Here is a 20,074-nt window from a genome sequence, read left to right as displayed (position 1 = left end):
AGGAGTGATGGACCTCCTGCTGTCAGGCCTGCAATGTGCTCCTCGGTTTGTGTTGCATCTTATTGCAACACCTGATTGTTCTGTGTTTTTAGCCCATCCATAACAGGGCTAAAACACAGAGACAACCATTTGTGCTCACACTCACACCTGGCTTATCTTGAATCACCCATGAACCTAACATGAATCCCTGCTAATAACAGAAAACCATTCACTTCTAAACTTTCACACTCATTGATTTCTTTTATAAAGTTATAAACTTGTTTAAAAGCTACAAAAATAGAATTTTCCATTAAAATTAAGAACTGAACTTAAATAAAGAAACTACTACTGTTAAGAATGAAAGAAAAATACTTGTTACAAAAAATGAATGAGGAATCAGGATAGACTTTTATTTTATATATAGCTTGTAGGCTAAGTGAGGAAGTAATTACATAATAGTTGATGATACAATGGCATGGCTTGGGGGTCAATAGCAGAAGTAGCAGCCTGTAGAAGGATGCCAGTTAACATCATTCAGTGTTGGCGAATAAACACGGGCTGGTCTGTATCTCTCCCTCAAGCTTTACTTTACTTCTTTAGAACTACTGGCCATTTAAACAACTCCTCTGTCAAAAAGCACCCATGGTTACGTATTTATCACTGCAATGTTATTTATTGAAGGGTCTGTGCCTTACATTATTAAGCATCTGTATAATTAAAATTGAATTGAATATTTAGTCAGTTTATATTTTACGTTAACCTATCCATCCATCCATAAATTGTTTAAGTAAAACCTGTAATTGCATCTTCAGCCAAAATGAGAAATTTAAAGAAGTAGTCATACTATCATAAACAAAACTTAATGCCAGGGTGCTGGTGTAAGGATGTGGCAGTTGGAGTATTAGGATATATCAGGAAATGTGGGACATACAGAGGAAGAGGAAATTAATCAATAATGTGCATTTTATAGATTTTTGTGTTGCATTTTGATGTTGACAAAAATGCAATTTCCCCCACTTTCCAAATCATATATTTCCAACTGCACCTTTTTTTCCCAGAAGAAAGGATCAGGAACAGTATCAGGATTGAAACTGCATTTTGTGTTTTTATTCGTTTGTTTTTTAATCATTCATTAAAAAAAAACAAATACGTGTGGTAAGATTGTGTGATGCTGTTTCTACATTTGCCTTGATGTTGACGTTTTTAGCATATCAGGTTTGCTATGAAATAAGCAAATAAATACACTTAACATTTAATTTTTTTTAATAAATGTTAAATCAATTTTAAAGTTGAAATAATGCTATTAAAAAAGTTTTAAGGGTAAAACACGAGTGAACTGTTACAAACACAAACTCCACTGATAACCAATTAAAAATCTTTAATGGCGCTTATATATTTGACAGACATAACAAGCAACGAACACAAGCTGTAAGCGGCTTCTTATATTTCTGTGGATCTTATATTATTTGCTAGCTGTTGCTGCCCTTATGTGAAAAATTATTTTTGACTGTATCACACAACAATGAGAACACTTAGGACAATAATAACAATAGGAACACACACTAACAATAATTCTGACAGTTATAGGCCATTTCTACAGGCTTTAAGATTATCAATACAAAAATAGTTATCTCACAATGTGACTGTTTCTGAAAATGCAGCAGACCAATGCTATAAACCAGTTTCTCCTACCAGTACGAAACATTTAAAAGTACAGTACATAATACTACACACTTAAAAATGTAAAAACAAAACATTAAAAAAAAACAGTATTGAGGGGGTTGTAGGATGACACTATTAAGGGTCACAGTTGCTCTCAGAAGCGGTGCTCAGTTCCTTGCACCATTTTTCGTAAGCTCTGTGCAGGATCTCATATGATGTGTTATTAAAAATTTCTGCAATAAAAAGAAGAGCAAAGCAACATTTTTAAATATTTAGTACAAAAGACCAACTCAAACAGTTAATTCAGCAGCAAAAAATGTGAAACTTCCAGTTCCGCCTTTGTTGCAAATACATAAGCAATGACTTCTACTTCTTTCTGGAAGGAAAAAACGTGTTTTGTAGCAGTGACAAGTACATTTAAATCAAGCAACAGGATCCGTACCTGCTTCCCCGAGACCTACAGGGAGAGGCATTCTGACCAGGCCGCCAGAATGTTTCAGCCTGTCCTGCAGAGAATTTTGTATGAGCTCCATAGTAAACTCTTGATGCCAGACAGGAAGCTCCAGGCTCACCATGCAGCTGATGATCCTCTGCTTCTCCTCTTCTGTCAATAGACCTCTCTCTTTGGACACATAAACCATATAGGACATATCTATGTTCACTGCCTCACCATGAAGCAGAGACGGGAGAACTTTCTGGACGGGGAAGAGAAAGGTGAGATGATATCATTTGCAACCTGAATGAAAATGTGAAACCCTACACTTTTAAGATATCTGTGTGTGTGTGTGTATATATATATATATATATATATATATATATATATATATATATATATATAATCTCAAAAGTGTTTAAAGCTCTACATAGCGTTAATGTATATTTTGCACATACTCCATAAACTTTATCAGCAAAAGATACAAAGGGTTCAGCTGTATTTGCCATTAGTGATCATTACCATCTCTAATGCTGGACTGATAAGATGGCCAAAGTCCACAAGTCTGTCAAGGTCATCCTCCCAAAGGTTTGGGGCAAGCTCCTCCAACATAGTCATAATAGCTATGCGAGTTGCCTGTGATGCAGCCTTTAGGGTGCTGCACCCATATACACTGTTATCAGTTTGGAATTTAGTGTTCAATAGCATAGAGCCATGTTTCTCGAGAAGTTCGAAGAGGCCGCCGTGCTTCATCATAGCCATCTGCAAAAAACCGACAAAAATTGCATGGAGTTACTTCTGCTGTCGGGGTCACTCATCTTTAGTGACCTCTGGACTAGTTTCTCTGCTATAAATGGCACATGTGTGACTGTAGTACTTGACCTTTATGGCCCATGAGATTAGCACAAGTTGCTGGGTTTTTTTCAACGTACAGACTTTATCATAAATTAAATTTGCCTTACCTTTAAAATCTCTGCCAGCCCATTGGAGATATGTCGTCGGGAAACAGTCTGTATGAATGATAGATCAAGGAAGGTGGCAGCAGGTGGAATGTAGGCACCCAGCTTATTCTTGCAGTTTGCAAAGTTAACCCCTGTCTTTGCCCCTACGCTGGCATCGATGTAGGAGAGCAGTGTGGTTGGGACTCTGATGTAAGGAGTGCGCCTCCTGTAGAGTGAGGCAGCAAAGCCCACTATGTCAAGGCACACGCCTCCACCAATGGCAATGATGGGCTCTGTTCGTCGGTCAAGAGAGAAGTTGTTGACCTCATCTAAGATCTTCAGGGCCGTCTCCATAGATTTGTTCTCCTCAGTGGTGGGTAGAGCCAAGATCTTGTAAGAGACATTGTTGGCCTCTAAGTATTCAGTTAGCTTGGAGCCATAGATTTGAAAGACTGCCTGGTCAACCACCACAAAGCGTCTGATTGGCTTGTTTGATTTTTTAATGTCCTCTAGCTGCTGAGGGTCATTGATGTGGCCCAGAAGGAGGGTGTCGTTGCCTGGGTCCAGCAAGCCCTGAGTTTCAGTTACCTTGTAAGTAAAGACAATGGGACTGATAACTGTCCAGGTTGTACCCTTCTCTGTGACATTTTCACAGCTGCCAGACAAGACACAAAAAAGTATTTATTATAATCACAGGACACTACGATGACCTTTGGTCTGTATTTGGACTGAGATTAAAAAGACTGTAAGTTAATAACAGTTAACAGTAACAATTAAAGTATTTCTGAACAGAGACGTCATCTACCTGTCCATCATCTTGGTCTAACCTCACAATTATGCAAGATTAAAAACAATAAATAGCTTCTTTATTAGACAGAGGTGTCATCTGAGCCTCATTTACAGCATTCTTTCTTTCTTATCTCCAAGCAGGAATCTTATTATGTCAGGATACAGACAGTTTAAAGCACTAAAACGCTCGTCTTCAAAATGCTTGATGTTGTACTTATCAATAAAAAAAACTGTGTTATGTAATCATATGTAATGCATTATTACAGAAAAAGACTGTAGTGTTACATTTCAAACTGATGTGTGACTTAAAGCAAAGAAAAATGGGTTTTTTGAATTGCAGCCAAAAGCAGCCACTGGTATTTTTCAGGAAGTGGAATTTAGCCACAAACCTCTGGCTAAATCCCACTTCCTGAAAAATACCAGTGGCACTTTCTGCCATTAGAAAAGACTAAATAATGCAGAAATTATAATTTAACTCGGCAATATTTGCAAATATCAGATTACTACTATCAAACTAACTAAGTGATAATTTGCAGTGTAGAATTTACTGAGAAGAGCATTAGACTGAAGAAAATGAAAGAAATTTGCAAACAAAAAGAGGTCAGTCGTAAAATACGATTAAAGGTTTATCACAGTTTTCCCTGTGATTTCTGTAAATTAGACTACGGTGTGTGTACTCACATTTTTGCAGCCGAGACACTGTCCACTCTGTCCTTATTGATCTTTTTTCCCAGTTGGCCCTTCCATGTACTTTTGACCCGCACTAAACTAAACTCAGTTGTCTTTTCTTTGACATCTTTTTCCTCTGGTTGAACTTTTCCCATTCTTGTAGGCTGTAAGTTACAGGTGTGAACAAAGCAAGTGACAAGTTCATCCTGCCTTAGGAGCCTTTAGATATAGCAGTGTTTAGAGAATGCCCTTAGGACAAGGGAGGAGCTTTTTGAGATGCTTCACATGTCAATGCACGCATTTTGCGTAACTCTGAGGTAACACCTGCTTTTTGAATAAAGTATGACATTACTTAACTGTATGTATAACAGTTTAACCACAATAAATACATACTGTCATGGTCCTGGGCCATGTGGGCCCAGTATTCTTAGTTTCTTGTATTTTTGTATTTCGTTCCTTATTTAGACCATGTTTTCTGAGTTGCCCTGTTGTGTTGTTCCCTAAGTGTTTTCCCTTCGTGGCTCTTACCCCACTGTGTGCCCCTCTGTGTATCTGTGAGCCCTCGTCTCTCCTTATGTTTTATTCCATGTTTCCCCTGCCCGTTATGTCTATGTTCTCCCTGTGCTCTCTCTCTCCTCCTGTCTGAACCCCCGTGTACTTCCTGTTTTACTTTGTGACTCTCGCGCCTGTATACGTCATGTTCACCCCGCCCTGTCTCGTTATGGTTATCTGTGCCAGCTGTGTTCCCCGTGTGTTCCCACTTCCCTCGTTAACCCTCTGTGTATTTATGTCTGCGTCTCCCTCAGTTCTGTGTCGCGTTCTCCCTCATGTTGTGTGTGCTCCTCCCTGTGTTTCTTGGCGAGCTTTGTATTTAGTTATCCCAGTTTAGTTTTGTATGTCCTACGTTCTGCCGTGCCAGCATTAAAGCTGTGTTCTTTAAGTTTATCCCCGTGTCTGTGAGTCTGCATCTTGGGTCCTTCTCCTGCCTGCCACACAGCGATCATGACAGAAGAACGCGACCATTACATGGACCCAGCAACTCACAACCCCTCCGCTGAGCTCCGGGAGGATTTAATCTACACGGTGGAATATCACTGTCAGGAGTGGGAAGTGCTACCAGGAGACGAACACCGGGAGGTCGTAGCCGTCCGTCTACAGCGGATGGTGTCCGGACTCCCGTGGCTGTTCGGCGCGCTGCACCCCCACATCCGGGACTTCCTCGTTTCCACCGTAGGCATCCGCCCGGAGCTGCCTCTCCAGTGTGAAGAGTCGGAGGACGTTCAGCCCGGTCCGCTGGAGGATTCGCGGTCCGGCTCGTCTCCTCCCCCTTCCCGGAGAAAACGGCGTTCACGTCGCCGGCGTTCCCGAGCAGCGGAGCAGTTTTCATCTCTGGGTGAGAGTGACTGTGCGTCACACTCTCAGCCCAAGTTTTCTGGACCCGGACTTCATGACTTTTCCACCACTGTGAGTAACTCTGTTTTGCCCGCCATTGTGTTTCCTGAATCGGATAACTCCACCACTGTGTGTTTGGACTCTGGAGACACTATACAGCGAGGCACCTCGGTGTCGGATCATTCACCAGTTGCTAGCAACCTTTGTGTTTTTGAGCCCTCTGATTTTTGTAAAGCTCGCAGTATGTCCTTTGATTTAACCGATATGAATGTGTTACATGTAGAGACAGCTGAACCTAAGACAGCTATCCTACACCAGACTCACCCACACACTGCTACCAGCGTTGCAGCCCCACAGAACTGTTTTAACCAGCCTGTACACTCTGGGGTTTTCCGGTCTGAACTCAGCCACACACCACCACCATCATCAGCCAAACCATCTGAGACTGAGTGTTCTGTAACTGATGCTCCTTCTAGTAACTGTTTCATGTGCCAACCCGTTGTGTCTTTTGACATGTCCAGTGGTGCCCAGTCAGGTCCACAACCAGTGTTTAACCATTCAGTTTCTCGAATGAGCGGTAACAAGATGGTCGCTTCCTTTGCTAAGCTAACTGAAAGACTAGGGTTAAGCGTTAAAGAGTTGCTTGATCAGGTCAAGTTTTGTGACCCACGGCAACGCATGCTTGATCCTGTTCGCTACTCCTCTGAACCTGTTGCTGTGAAAACTGTTGTGGGTGTTACTTCGTCCCTGGACTGTGTGGCTCCCCATCCAGTTCGATCGGAGTCAGCCTGCCGAGTTGGTTCACCTATGGACTATATGAAAATTGACTTTGTTTCTCAACCTGTGTTTGTTCTTCCAGCCTCTATTCTGAAAAGAACTGTCTCCGGCGTTCTTCCTTCTCTGACCTGTGTTGGACAGCACACCGTTCCTCAAGAGACAGTTGTTGATGTTGTCAGTTTTGAAACTGCTTCGCTGACTGTCCCTGAGCTAACCTCCTCCAGGACTGCTAGCGCTAACCTGGAGAGTGTTATAGCAGTGGATTTCCTAGGACCTGCTTGCTTTAAACCTAGATCTCCTAAAACTGGGTTTGGCGTCAATAACTTGGTTTTCCCAGTGTCTGTTGCTGCTCCTGAACTCTGCTCTCCAACTCCAGTTCCTGTAACCAGGGCAGCGCGGGCCCAGCTTTCCCTTGCTCCCGTATCAGTTCCTCGGGAGAAGGTGGCTGAGGTCCAGCTGGTCCCTGCTTCTATCCCCAGCCTGGCAGAGGCTCCGTTCATCCCGGCACCCGTATTTGCTCCTCGGGTGGGGTTGATGGACACCCAGCCGTCGCCTGCTCCTGTTCCGGTTCCCCGGGTGAGGTCAGCCGTGATCCTGCCGACTCCTGCACCCGTCTCAGTTCCTCGGGTGGGAGCGACAGAGGTCCAGCTAGGTCCTACACCTACACCGGCCCCCAGGGTTAAGGCAGCCAGAGCCCAGCTCATCCCTGCACCCGTATCTGTTCCTCGGGCGGGGATGGCTGGTGTTCGGCCAGGCCCGGCACCCGTTCCCGTTCCCCGGAGGAGAACAGCCAAGAGCCAGTCACCAGCTCAGTCACCAGTTCAACTCCCTGTTGGCCCACCATCTCTGCAATCACCATTACAACTTGCACTTCTGTCCATAACGCAGTCAGTAGCACAGTTATTAGCACAGTTTTCTGTTCTGTCACCAGCTCCGTCTCTAGCTCAGTTAGCTCAGTCACCAGCCGAGTCTATAGCTCAGCAACCCATTCAGACACTGCCAACCTCAACTGAAAGCCTTTGTGAGCTTTCTCCGCCAGCTGAGGACTGCGCGGTGCTGACAAACTTTGGACAGACTGTTTGCCCTGCACAGCCCCAGCCGTTGCATCCTAAGCCGGCTGCGTGCCCTGTGCCGCTACAGTTAGCGTCCGCTGTGCCAGAGGTCCCCGCACCTGCTGGCTCTGCATCCGTTTCCGCTGGAGGTTCAGGAGAACCTCTCCAGCACCTTGTCTCCGCTGGCGGCTCTGCTCAGCCCGGCCAGCACCTCCCTGTCTCCGCTGGAGGGTCCGAGGGGCCCGTTCAGCCTCCTGTCTCCGCTGGAGGGTCCGAGGGGCCCGTTCAGCAACCTTCCTCGTCAGCTGGGGGTTCAGGAGAACCGCACCAGCCTCATGCCACGTCAGCTGGAGGGTCCAAGGGGCCCGTTCAGCCTCCTGTCTCCGCTGGAGGGTCCGAGGAGCCCATCCAGCCACCTTCTGCTACGCCTGGTCCAGCCTGTGCTTCGTCAGCTGCAGCCTCAGAGCCTTCGTCAGCTGCAGCCTCAGAGCCTTCGTCAGCTGCAGCCTCAGAGCCTTCGTCAGCTGCAGCCTCAGAGCCTTCGTCAGCTGCAGCCTCAGAGCCTTCGTCAGCTGCAGCCTCAGAGCCTTCGTCAGCTGCAGCCTCAGAGCCTTCGTCCTCGTCTGGCCCAGCCTCAGAGCCTTCGTCCTCGTCTGGCCCAGCCTCAGAGTCTTCGTCCTCGTCTGGCCCAGCCTCAGAGCCTTCGTCCTCGTCTGGCCCAGCCTCAGAGCCTTCGTCCTCGTCTGGCCCAGCCTCAGAGCCTTCGTCCTCGTCTGGCCCAGCCTCAGAGTCTTCGTCCTCGTCTGGCCCAGCCTCAGAGTCTTCGTCCTCGTCTGGCCCAGCCTCAGAGTCTTCGTCCTCGTCTGGCCCAGCCTCAGAGTCTTCGTCCTCGTCTGGCCCAGCCTCAGAGTCTTCGTCCTCGTCTGGCCCAGCCTCAGAGTCTTCGTCCTCGTCTGGCCCAGCCTCAGAGTCTTCGTCCTCGTCTGGCCCAGCCTCAGAGTCTTCGTCCTCGTCTGGCCCAGCCTCAGAGTCTTCGTCCTCGTCTGGCCCAGCCTCAGAGTCTTCGTCCTCGTCTGGCCCAGCCTCAGAGTCTTCGTCCTCGTCTGGCCCAGCCTCAGAGTCTTCGTCCTCGTCTGGCCCAGCCTCAGAGTCTTCGTCCTCGTCTGGCCCAGCCTCAGCGTCTTCGTCCTCGTCTGGCCCAGCCTCAGCGTCTTCGTCCTCGTCTGGCCCAGCCTCAGCGTCTTCGTCCTCGTCTGGCCCAGCCTCAGCGTCTTCAGCCTGTGCTTCGTCTGGTCCTGTGCCCACCGGGCCTTGGCCAGCACGCCTGACACTGGAGAGCCGCCGCTGCCTTCCGCGCGGCCGGCCCCCTGAACTGCTCCGTCGTCTCCTCCGCCGCCGCCGCTGCCTTCCGCGCGGCCGGCCCCCGGAACTGCTCCGTCGTCTCCTTCGCCGCCGCCGCTGGCTTCCGCGCGGCTGGCCTCCGGACCAGCTCTGCCACCCGCCTGGTCGGCCCCCCGACCGTGTGACCCGTGGACTCTGGTGCCTGTGGGCTCTGGGTCGGCCCCCTGAACTTTGTTTTGACTATGGTCATGTGCTCCCGTGTTTTCTGTTGTTTATTTTGTTTCCCGTTCTGGTCCCGCCGTCCTGGTCCCCCGCCTCCCGCCCTGGGTGGGTTGTTTTCTGTTTTTGTTTTGGTTTCTCGGGTTTGGGCTGTCGGGAGCCAGCCCTTTAGGGGGGGGTGATGTCATGGTCCTGGGCCATGTGGGCCCAGTATTCTTAGTTTCTTGTATTTTTGTATTTCGTTCCTTATTTAGACCATGTTTTCTGAGTTGCCCTGTTGTGTTGTTCCCTAAGTGTTTTCCCTTCGTGGCTCTTACCCCACTGTGTGCCCCTCTGTGTATCTGTGAGCCCTCGTCTCTCCTTATGTTTTATTCCATGTTTCCCCTGCCCGTTATGTCTATGTTCTCCCTGTGCTCTCTCTCTCCTCCTGTCTGAACCCCCGTGTACTTCCTGTTTTACTTTGTGACTCTCGCGCCTGTATACGTCATGTTCACCCCGCCCTGTCTCGTTATGGTTATCTGTGCCAGCTGTGTTCCCCGTGTGTTCCCACTTCCCTCGTTAACCCTCTGTGTATTTATGTCTGCGTCTCCCTCAGTTCTGTGTCGCGTTCTCCCTCATGTTGTGTGTGCTCCTCCCTGTGTTTCTTGGCGAGCTTTGTATTTAGTTATCCCAGTTTAGTTTTGTATGTCCTACGTTCTGCCGTGCCAGCATTAAAGCTGTGTTCTTTAAGTTTATCCCCGTGTCTGTGAGTCTGCATCTTGGGTCCTTCTCCTGCCTGCCACACAGCGATCATGACACATACAGCAGTTGAACAGTTTTGGAATATGCACACTTTTTTGCTCCTGTTGGTGAAGGTGCAGTTTTTGTTGGGTTTTTATTTTTTTCAAACCACACTTTGAAAAACAGTCATGTGGTAACAAGGATATTTTTCAAAACAGGTTTGACTGACTTCAAGGTTAAGTTTTAAGGCATCAAACAACATGGCACTGGCATTGAATATGTTAGACTGAGAACACTGATTAAGTATTAATGTTTTTTTCTTAATCTAATTAACAACATTGTAAAACACAACCTGACTTATTCTGTAAACACTAATTACAGGATACACAGAAGTACAAATACAACGAGAAAAGAATCCAAAACGTTGAGATTGGAAGGATTTACAAGCTCACCAAAACTCGCTCAGTTCTAATCTTCTTCCTGTCAGGAATATTCTATGTATCTGATGGTTAAAATGGAGAAAGAAGTCCTGGAAAGAGGCATTGCTTTGCAACTTAACATGGAGTAAGAATAGCGTAAGCTCACAGCCATGTTAGATATTTTGACAATACACCAGGACAAAATGAATACAGCAAGTGCTACATGCACTTCAAGGAAATCCTTTATAAACACAACTGCTCAACAGCAAATAAGGGAACTAATATTCAGCATGTGAAACTTGACTTTCTAACCCCAACATGTTGCTGCATGACAGAAATCTGTGTATTGGATTCCAAAAAAAAAAAACCTGGCACTTCCTAGTGCGATATTATTTGAGCTATATTTGAAAATTCTATTTCACAGGACTGTTGTTACATTTTATAGTTCATATTATTGTTGAACACCTTTAATGTCCATGTCAACCTTTCAAGCAGCAGAACAGGAAACACACAACTGAGTGAGTGAACCAAAAAAGACTGCATTTGATGTACAGTACCTTGACACATACACTAGTCAATCTTGCAACTAAAACTTCCCTACCCCCATTAAACTGAGAGGCTTGACTAACTGTAGTCATGTAAACCCAATGGTTTCCTTGATAATAAATGGCTTGACCACTTAACCACTTAAAGTTCTTTTCGATTTTAATTTGACTGGATCAAGTAAAGCAAGGCTAAGACGTGATGTATGCTCAGTGATCCCACACTGTTGATTCTGTTGATCTGTTTGGAGCGTTTTCAGTAAGAGAAACATTTTGTCACTCATCCAAGTGACTTCTCAGTCTTCAGTGAGACTGACAAAGAAAATGCTATGTCCATGAACAGACTCAACATTTTGCTGTGATCTTTCGTGTGCTTTTGGCAGGTCAAAAACTGAAGATGCTAATCCACCTGAGTCAAGCACAGAGGGTCCTAGAGATGGGGATGTTCACTGGTTATAGAGCTCTGGCCATGGCTCTCCACATGGAAAAAAAATCGCTGTCAAGACTGAAAATGCAATCAAGGTGCTAAAGGTGAGTTAAAATCAGAGAATTTGATGTACTCTGAAGATGCATTGGGTCCTTTTTGGATATTAAGAATACCTTTGTGATGGGTCTCATCCTTTCCACAATCAGAACAGGCTCATATTTGTAAACACTGGTTTACAAAGACATGTCAAGTTAACACTGACATTTTTTTTCAATAAGTGAATAACTGGGTCACGTGGTCAGTTTTGTAATAATCCCTTTCAAGCTGTTGCAGATGAGCAGTTTGATGAGGCCTGAAAAGAATATCACGAAGAAGAGACTAATCAGCAACAACAATTTTCTGTGATTATGCAGGTTATAGGTATAGATAACTATTTATCTTAGAATAGGGCTTTATGAGTTCAACCAGTTTATCTCTAATGATCCATGAGTTGAGAAGATATGTTTTTAAGCTGCAATCAGTTGTTTTTTTACACTTCTTTTAACCCTCTACTGCATGACTTTTTAATTTTGGGGGAAAAAAATATTTCTCCCTATTTTGGGGGAGCTTTAGGGTCTCTAATAATATATCAATCATAAATTTGACACCCTGTCCACCCCCAAACAGATATTGGTTTGTTGCTTCAAGGCAACACTGTGCAACAAGGGTAGTAAAATGCCAAGTTATTCTATAATAAGTTGTATTAGTACAACAAGGATGAACAAATAAATAAACAACAAATAAACAATGTAAACATTTCACAAAACAATAAAACACCAAAATACATCCAACATTTGACCCTAACCCCATACACATGCGCGCGCGCGTGTGCATGGGGTTTCCTGGAGACTTATCCTGACTCTACCCATCACAAGTCCCTGCCTGAACCTTACCCTAATCCTGACTCAAGCCTTCACCCTAAAATTGAATGATTTACCTTGCAATTTGTCCCCATAAAGTAGGCGAGACCTCACAATATGAGTGTGTAAACAAATATGTGTCCCCACAACAATAAGTAATACATGACCACACACACTGACACCCACACAGCAATATTGGTATGGCAGGGATCAGGCCCACACAATGTGCTTACACATGGCCCACATACCGCAAAGAATGATGGCCCTTTGGTGGCCCAGACCTGGTTTGCCAGAGGTGGCCCACACATGGGCCAGCACAAGGCCAGTTTCAGACACCCTGGTCGTCCTGTGCTGGCCCATGTGTGGATTACCTCTGGCAAACCTGATCTGGGCCACCAAAGGGCTGTCATTCATTGCGGTATGTGGGCCATCTGTAGGTGGTGTGCAGCCACGGGCCAGTTGTAGACACACTGCTGGCCCTGTGCTGGCCCAGAACGGTTTTAGCTCTGGCCCCAGATGTCAGCATAATGTGTACCTTAATCAAGCCATGCAATAACAACGTGTGCCAGAACATGCAAAACAGTGCAAAAGTAACATGCCGAAACTCTGTTCAGACAGTGAATGGACTGATTTTTATGTAGCGCTTTTCTACTCTCCCAGATTACTCAAAGTGCCGGCTTGATACCAGATCCTGGCCAGACCTGCTTGCTATGTGGGCACTAACACACACACAGACACAGTTACTTTACCAACTGACCCCTGAGCTCCTAAGTGTCCCTCAAACCTCATTCAGGGATCCACTCCTCTACTTCACTGTCACTCCCTGAAAGCTCACTGTCCTCACTTTCTGAGGACAGAAAGTGCACATTCCCTTGGTTTCCTTGCATAAAAAGTTTTTACATCCATTTCCTGTAATTATGAGTAGATTGTAAAGTAAAAAACATTGACTATGATCATATAAATGCACACAAACACATCTCTACACACATATCCAAATGCATTATATTGCCTGAAAAAAATTGGGCTAACTGCGCAGTGTTGCCTTGAGGCAACGAATGAAAATTAACAGTTTTACTGTATAAATAAATTTAAAAAAGTAGAACAAACAATCAAATATGCCTCTTAACATATTCATGCACATACAAGTATTTTTTAATATACATTTATTTCACTATAAACATGTAAAATAGTGATCTTTATCTTGCCTCCTAATGGAGATGTCTCTCATGTAGTGCAGCTTGCAGAAAGCCCCCCCCCAATTGTTTGAAAAAAAAGCTTTGGTTTTTTTTGAAGGGCCACCATAAGGCATGAAAATGTGGTTTGTTGCCTCAGGGCAACGCTATGCAGTAGAGGGTTATTTTAACTATGCACTCTTGTTTAAAAGATTATCGTTCATTTTAAGATGGCTTCAGTCTTATCTGCTGTGTATCTGTGGCTTTCGAAACAGGTGCTCCATGGCCACTATAATCAAACAAACAAAAAGCTCAGAGCAGTCTAAATCTAAATAAAATCGGTACAAAGGCAAGATAAGCATTGTTGAAAATAAAAGATACACTTACTCTTTGGTGTTTTTAAGTGTATGCAATGCTAAAAACCTGTGAGAGAGATATTTTACGTTGATGCTTTTAGCAACAGGAAACTCACGTATCACACTTTTGCTGGCACTGAGTTGCTTAAAAGTTTTATTACAATTAAAATTTCTCACCCCTGGATTGCTAGAACTCACTTTTCACTAGGAAAAGCATGCGATGATATCTGAGACTTTATTCAGCAGTTGACCTATTTGATCATAGGATGTGGGCCTTCTGTGGTTTCTTATTTTAAATGCAGAGGCAACCATGGTTAGAGTTTATAGCATTACTACAGAACACTATTCTCTCCTCTGCTTGTATATATGCACACATGTAGAAATGCATGTAAAAGCTTTTGCTTAAATGTGCAACTGTGTGTAGTATTTGTTGGGGTATGCACTACCTGTTGTGATCCATATTTATACAAATAGTACTTTCACAGCAGTGTGATTCCGAAGTACAGCCCTTCATCACTGGGTGTGGGCAGCGCCATGAATAAAACCAGTTGACTTGGATCCACTGCAATAATGAATGTGTTTTGCTATTTATTGGTATTGTAGTGCTCTTTCTCAAAAAGCAACCATAACCAGCAAATTTAAAAAAAAATAAATTAGAACAAAAAAACTGAAAGGAAGTACCTCGCAAGAAGAATGCAGCAGTCATAGATTTCCATTGTATTAAAAAGTATAACAAAACCAGTTCCCAAAAGAGATCCTGGAACGACGCAGGGTCCTCTTCCCAATCCGACCCGGCTTCATCCAGAAGGGCTCCCGCACTGTCATCGCTGTGGACCGGCTGTACGTGGATGGACAGCTTTACCGCGACCCCAACATCACTCCGTGGCTGTATTAACTTCACACCAGATAAGAATCCGCTACACTCTTTTCATATCCACTCAGACTAACTTGCATTAACATCTGTTTAACTTACCAGTATTATATCGCATCTTCTCATTTTCCCCCTCTTGTTTTTATGCTGCTCACCCTTGTCCTTGGTTTCTTTCTTTTTTATTTTCTTTCACTGCTTCGATCACCTGCTTCCAGACTCATCCACAAACAACATCCTTTATTTTGACATTATACGCACAGCACGATCACGCACAATCATGCGCTCAACGGCAGCACATTTACATCAGTCAGACAGCGCACACAGACGTACAGGATACACACACTTAAGCCAAGCCTATTCATATTAGTAAATACTGTATGCACACACATAGTCAGACTCAGGGAGCATCTAGCCACACATTTTTTCTCTCTCTCCTTCTCTTTATTTACGAACAAGTGACGTATTCTCTCCACCTGTTGAAGCGACACACACAGCATACACCCCTAGTTATACACAGACATCTATGGGCGCACTAAGGTTTGTTACATGGAATGTAAATGGAGCTGGCTCCAGAGAAAAGAGGTTAAAAATATTTAACCAACTCAAAAAACTACAGGCAGATGTTGTCCTTTTACTAGAGACCCACAGACCTCTTAGAGGTTCGATTGAACTTAAAACACCTGAGTTTCCTAATGTGTTCTCAGCTTGTTATAATTCTAGACAAAGGGGAGTAGCAATTTTAATACATAAAGAAATTAATTTCACAGTACTCAATACAGTTATAGATCCAGAGGGCAGATTCTTAATCATTAAACTATCTATACTTGATTAAAAAAAAAAGCTATGTATTGTAAGTGTATATGGTCCAAATGTTGATGATCCCTCATTCTTTCACGGTTTTTTCAGTGCACTCTCTGAACACTTAGATGGCACACTTGTTCGTGGAGGCGACCTCAACCTTGGACTAAATGAAGAAATGGTTAGGGTCAATACAGCGGGAACTCAGCGTAATTGGCAGTCCACAAATATAATCAAACAGTATATGAGCGATTTTGGTCTTTGCGATGCACGGCGCTCACTTCACCCCACCAGTAAGGAATATACTTTTTTCTCACATGTCCATCACTCTTACTCTCGTCTGGATTATTTTTTGGTCAGCAGCTCACTGCTGAGCGACATTTCAGACACTGAGATTCACCCTATAGCTGTCAGCGATCATGGTCCTGTATCTTTAACACTAATGCACAAGAATAATACTACGCCAAGTAAAAACTGGAGATTTAATACATCACTCTTAAAGATGAAGACTTTATTAAATATTTTAAAAAAGAATGGACTTCATATTTAGACTTTAATGACACTCCCGGAACATCAGCTTCTGTTCTATGGGAAGCAGGGAAAGCTGTGATGAGAGGTAAAATTATCTCTTTCTCATCACATAAAAAGAAAGAAGAAAACAAAAATATTCAGGAATTAGAAAAAAACATCAAATCTCTAGAAGAAGCCTACGCGTCCCACCAAGATCAGGAAACATTGAACAAAATACGCAAAAGAAAACTAGAATTAAATGAGATAATTGATAAAAAAAAAAAAAAAATTCTTAGTACAAAGACCACGCTTACAGAATTATGAACATGGTAATAAATCCGGTCAATTTCTAGCAAACCAGCTAAAAATAAATAAATAAAAAGCAACTATATGTGCTGTTCAAGATTCATCTGGGAACACATATGACCCGAAACAAATAAACAACATTTTCAGGGATTTCTATAAAACGTTGTATTCACCACAAATAAATCCATCTAAAAAGGAAATTGATCAGTTTTTAGACAACATAGCTCTTCCAAAATTATTAGACACTCAAGCAATGGAACTGGATTCACCACATTAATCTCCTGCTAAAACCAGGCAAAGACCCTGTATATCCCTCAAGCTATCGTCCAATATCCCTTATAAATGTAGACCTCAAAATAATCTGCAAAGCTCTCTCAAAGAGATTAGAGAAAATAACCCCCCTCTTAATTCATCCTGACCAAACTGGTTTCATAAAAGGTAGGCACTCATCAACAAATACACATAGATTACTTAATTTGATAGACTACTCATACAGTAAAAACATTGAAACTACAATATTTTCTTTAGATGCAGAAAAAGCATATGACAGAGTTAACTGGAAATTTCTATTTGGAACTTTACACAAATTTGGTTTTGGACCCTCTTTCATTAACTGGTTAAAAATATTATACAATTCCTCAACAGCTTGTGTCAAAACAAATGACCAAACGTCCTCCAGCTTCTGTCTCCTGAGGGGCACCAGGCAGGGATGCCCACTCTCCCCTTCAGTGTTTGCAGTTTTTATTGAACCACTAGCAGCAGCAATTAGACAGAATTCAGTAATTAAGGGCATAAAATGCAAAAATGTGGAACATAACATGACACATAACGTGATGTGCTACCTTTTCTCCAAAACTCACAAACCAATATCTCTGGGGTGATTGAATTGATAAACTCTTTTGCAAGAATATCAGATTACTCAATTAACTGGTCAAAATCTACAGTCCTCCCAATTAATTGCTCCTTCTATAATTCTTCTTCTTCACCACTGCAATCGGGAAATATAAAATATTTAGGTATTAATGTTTCTCCCAAGTTTGCAGATCTAACTAAATTAAACCATATGCCACTTTTAAAGAAGGTAGAAGGCGATCTGGCTAGATGGAAATGTCTACCCATATCACTCATGGGAAGGGGGAAGGGTTGCCACTAAATGATGGTGTCATGGTCCTGGGTCCTTTTGACCCAGCGTTTTGTGTTTTCTATTAGTGTGATTGTTGGTTCTGTTCTTCCTCTGTTTAGTGTTTACTCTGTTCTGCCCGTGTGTTCCTGTATCAGGTCCGCGTTTCTTAGTCTGTGTCCTTGCATGTGTAAGTTCCTGTTTTATTGTGAAGGTCTGCGTCTTATGTGAGTGATTTCAGATGCAGGGAGACACCGGACGTGACAGATGGTCTTACCAAAAATAAATAATTTATTCTCAATGATCCCAACTAAACCGCCATAAGATTGGTTCAGATCTCTAGATTCATACATGTCCAAATTCCTTTGGAAAGAGAAACCACCACGTATAAGCTTAAAAACACTACAAAAGACCAAGGATAAAGGAGGATTAGAACTACCTAACTTTCAGCACTACTTCTTAGCCAACAGGCTTCAGTTTATCTCAGGATGGCTAAAACATACCTTCTTAGATGAACCTTGGCTAGATGTAGAACAAGCACTTTGCAATAATCTAGAGATTTCAGACCTACCATTTATCAGCTCAAATATCCAATGACATGAATGCTTCAAAAGCGTCAGCATCAGCTCTTCTCTGACAGCATGGTGGGAGTTTCTAAAATTGACGGCGTCTTCATTAATCCCATGCAAACGTACACCTATCTGGAACAACCCTGACATATTACAAAACAATAATATGATAAACTTTTCAGATTGGAGTGGTAAAGGAATCAAATACTTAGAACATATAATGGAAGGAACAGAATTTATTCCATTTGACAGACTAGTTACACAATATGGGATCAACAAGAAAAGATTTTTAGAATATCAACAAATTAAATTCATAGTAAAAAAGAAATTCAAACCGGGTCAAGTTGAACTACTTTCCAAAATTTACAGAATGCTTTCTAAAACAGATGAATCAATATCACTTCCTATTACAAAATGGGAAGCGGATTTATCAGTTAACTTAGACCAAAACTTCTGGTCTCAAATTTGCTTAAAAACCTTTCATTTAATTAGAAATCCCAGTCTTCAATTAATTCAATACAAAATACTACATAGAGTGCACTATACAAGTCATCGGATGTTCAAGATGGGCTTTACGTCTACCAACAACTGCTCACACTGCCAAATGTAACATTCCAACTTCCCCTTTAGTGTGTTTGTTGGGCAGCTTAGATAATGTCACTACAGAAAAGAATATAGCCCATATGGTTTTCACTGCCCTATGCATAGCCAAGACAACAGTCCTCATGAACTGGAAAAAGAAAAATAATCTTAATTCTAACCAAATAGAAATTATCTATTAGATTACATTAGTCTTGATACAGCCTCTGCCACCACATCAGATCAATTGCTCTGGGCTCCATTGATCAGCTCCATCACCTAATGGGGGTGGGGGGGGGGTTATAGTTTGGTCCCATCTTTGCTGATGTGATTGGTGTGGGGGTAGGGACAAGCTTAGGGCGTCAGGGGGTTCCCCAGGAGCATCTTCCTTGGGGGGCTCAACCCGGGGTAGCGGTCATGGCCTATTAAGAGCTCTGTTGGCTCTTAGGTGACGGTTTCCTTGTGGCTGCGTGCAGCGGGGCTAGGGGAGGGTCTGTGCTGACGGACGTGGGTTACTGACCTGGTAGCCTGGCTGCCCCTGGGTGGGTCCGGGACGGGCGTGAGGTTCTGGGGTCGCTCCGTCTCTGGGCTGGGGCCCTGGCTGGGCCTCGGTGGCTTGGGTCCCGGTTGGTGTGTTGCCGGGGTTGTGGGCGGGTGGGTGTATGGGGGGCCCGGCCCTGGCGTAGGGTTCCGCCGGTTCATCGAGCCACCTGGGGGGCTCTTCAACTAGTGGGGGAGATTGTCACATCTTGCAGGAGGTCTCCTCTCTTCAGGAACTCACTCTGCAGGAGGGGGAGATACAGGAGAGGTAGAGGAAGATCTCAGCCTGAGCGTCTATTGTCTTGTGTAGTCTGGAAGATGAGTGGATGACGGGGTGGGTGCAGTTTTCTCTGTGGTGGGGTCGGGTGGGCTGTCCCGGGCTCTGTGGGGCCAGGTGGCGATGCCGAACTAGGCCCCGGTCCGGAGGGGCCTGGACCCCCTTTCCCTGGCGGGTTGCGGAGTATGGGGGTGCCTACTGGGGTCAGCGGGGGAGCTGGCCCCAGGGAGGGGTCACTTGCCCCTCCCTTCCTTCCCTCCCCATCTCCAGCTGCCTCCCTTTTCCCGCTCCACCACAATCACCCACACATGCAGGGCCTTGGGGTAAAGGTGTGTCACCAGGGTGCAAGGGAGGCTACCCCCCCCCCCCCCCCCCCCCCTCTGTCCCCTTTTGGCTGCCTGTGCCTCAATTTTATCCCACAACTTAGACATTCACATTACTCACACTCTCATTACACATACATATAGGATCTTGGGGGTGGGCACGCTACACGGTATCCAAAAGACCATCAGGGTGTACAACCTCACCCCTGGCGTCGTTGCCCACCTCTCAATATTAAATACATGTAGACATTGAGGGCTATCAGGAGGGGCTATGCGCTTACCTGCCGCTCTCTGTCAGGTAGCTCCATGCCCTCCTGGGTTTTAAATGCACCTTAGAACACACATGCATCAACACTACATATGAGCGGGCGGAGGGAGGTTTGGAGTCTTCA

At 44.2% G+C, this 20,074-nt stretch overlaps 1 protein-coding gene across 4 annotated transcripts; it reads right to left on the bottom strand.

Moving 5' to 3' along the window:
- Positions 1 to 1,342: 1,342 nt before the first annotated feature.
- Positions 1,343 to 4,707, bottom strand: eevs (2-epi-5-epi-valiolone synthase). 4 transcript variants are annotated; one of them, XM_076883742.1, is made up of 6 exons: positions 4,486 to 4,706; positions 3,037 to 3,670; positions 2,597 to 2,836; positions 2,214 to 2,336; positions 2,084 to 2,147; positions 1,343 to 1,874 (listed from the first exon to the last, which is right to left on the bottom strand). In XM_076883742.1, exons 1-6 carry the CDS (start codon positions 4,626 to 4,628, stop codon positions 1,777 to 1,779), a joined length of 1,302 nt encoding a protein of 433 aa, XP_076739857.1. In that variant the 5' UTR covers positions 4,629 to 4,706; the 3' UTR covers positions 1,343 to 1,776. The 4 variants fall into 4 exon arrangements, with proteins under 4 accessions (XP_076739857.1, XP_004567457.2, XP_076739858.1 ...); XM_076883743.1 differs by lacking the exon at positions 1,343 to 1,874 and adding an exon at positions 1,917 to 2,017 and having other exon boundaries at positions 4,486 to 4,707; XM_004567400.2 differs by having other exon boundaries at positions 2,084 to 2,336; positions 4,486 to 4,705.
- Between the last annotated feature and the right edge of the window lie 15,367 nt (positions 4,708 to 20,074).

Source organism: Maylandia zebra, linkage group LG5, assembly GCF_041146795.1.
Source record: "Maylandia zebra isolate NMK-2024a linkage group LG5, Mzebra_GT3a, whole genome shotgun sequence".
NCBI lineage: Eukaryota > Metazoa > Chordata > Actinopteri > Cichliformes > Cichlidae > Maylandia > Maylandia zebra.
The sequence above is the reverse complement of the archived record's forward strand: the minus strand, read 5'-3'. Positions and strand labels throughout refer to the sequence as shown.

What these genes read in the sequence shown, in the direction of transcription:
- eevs (XM_004567400.2), bottom strand. Translation starts at nt 4,628, where the DNA reads ATGGGAAAAGTTCAACCAGAGGAAAAAGATGTCAAAGAAAAGACAACT. An exon ending in GGCTGGCAGAGATTTTAAAG is followed by an intron (nt 2,837 to 3,036) that starts GTAAGGCAAATT and finishes GGTTTTTTGCAG; the next exon opens with ATGGCTATGATGAAGCACGG. An exon ending in TCAGTCCAGCATTAGAGATG is followed by an intron (nt 2,337 to 2,596) that starts GTAATGATCACT and finishes TTCCCCGTCCAG; the next exon opens with AAAGTTCTCCCGTCTCTGCT.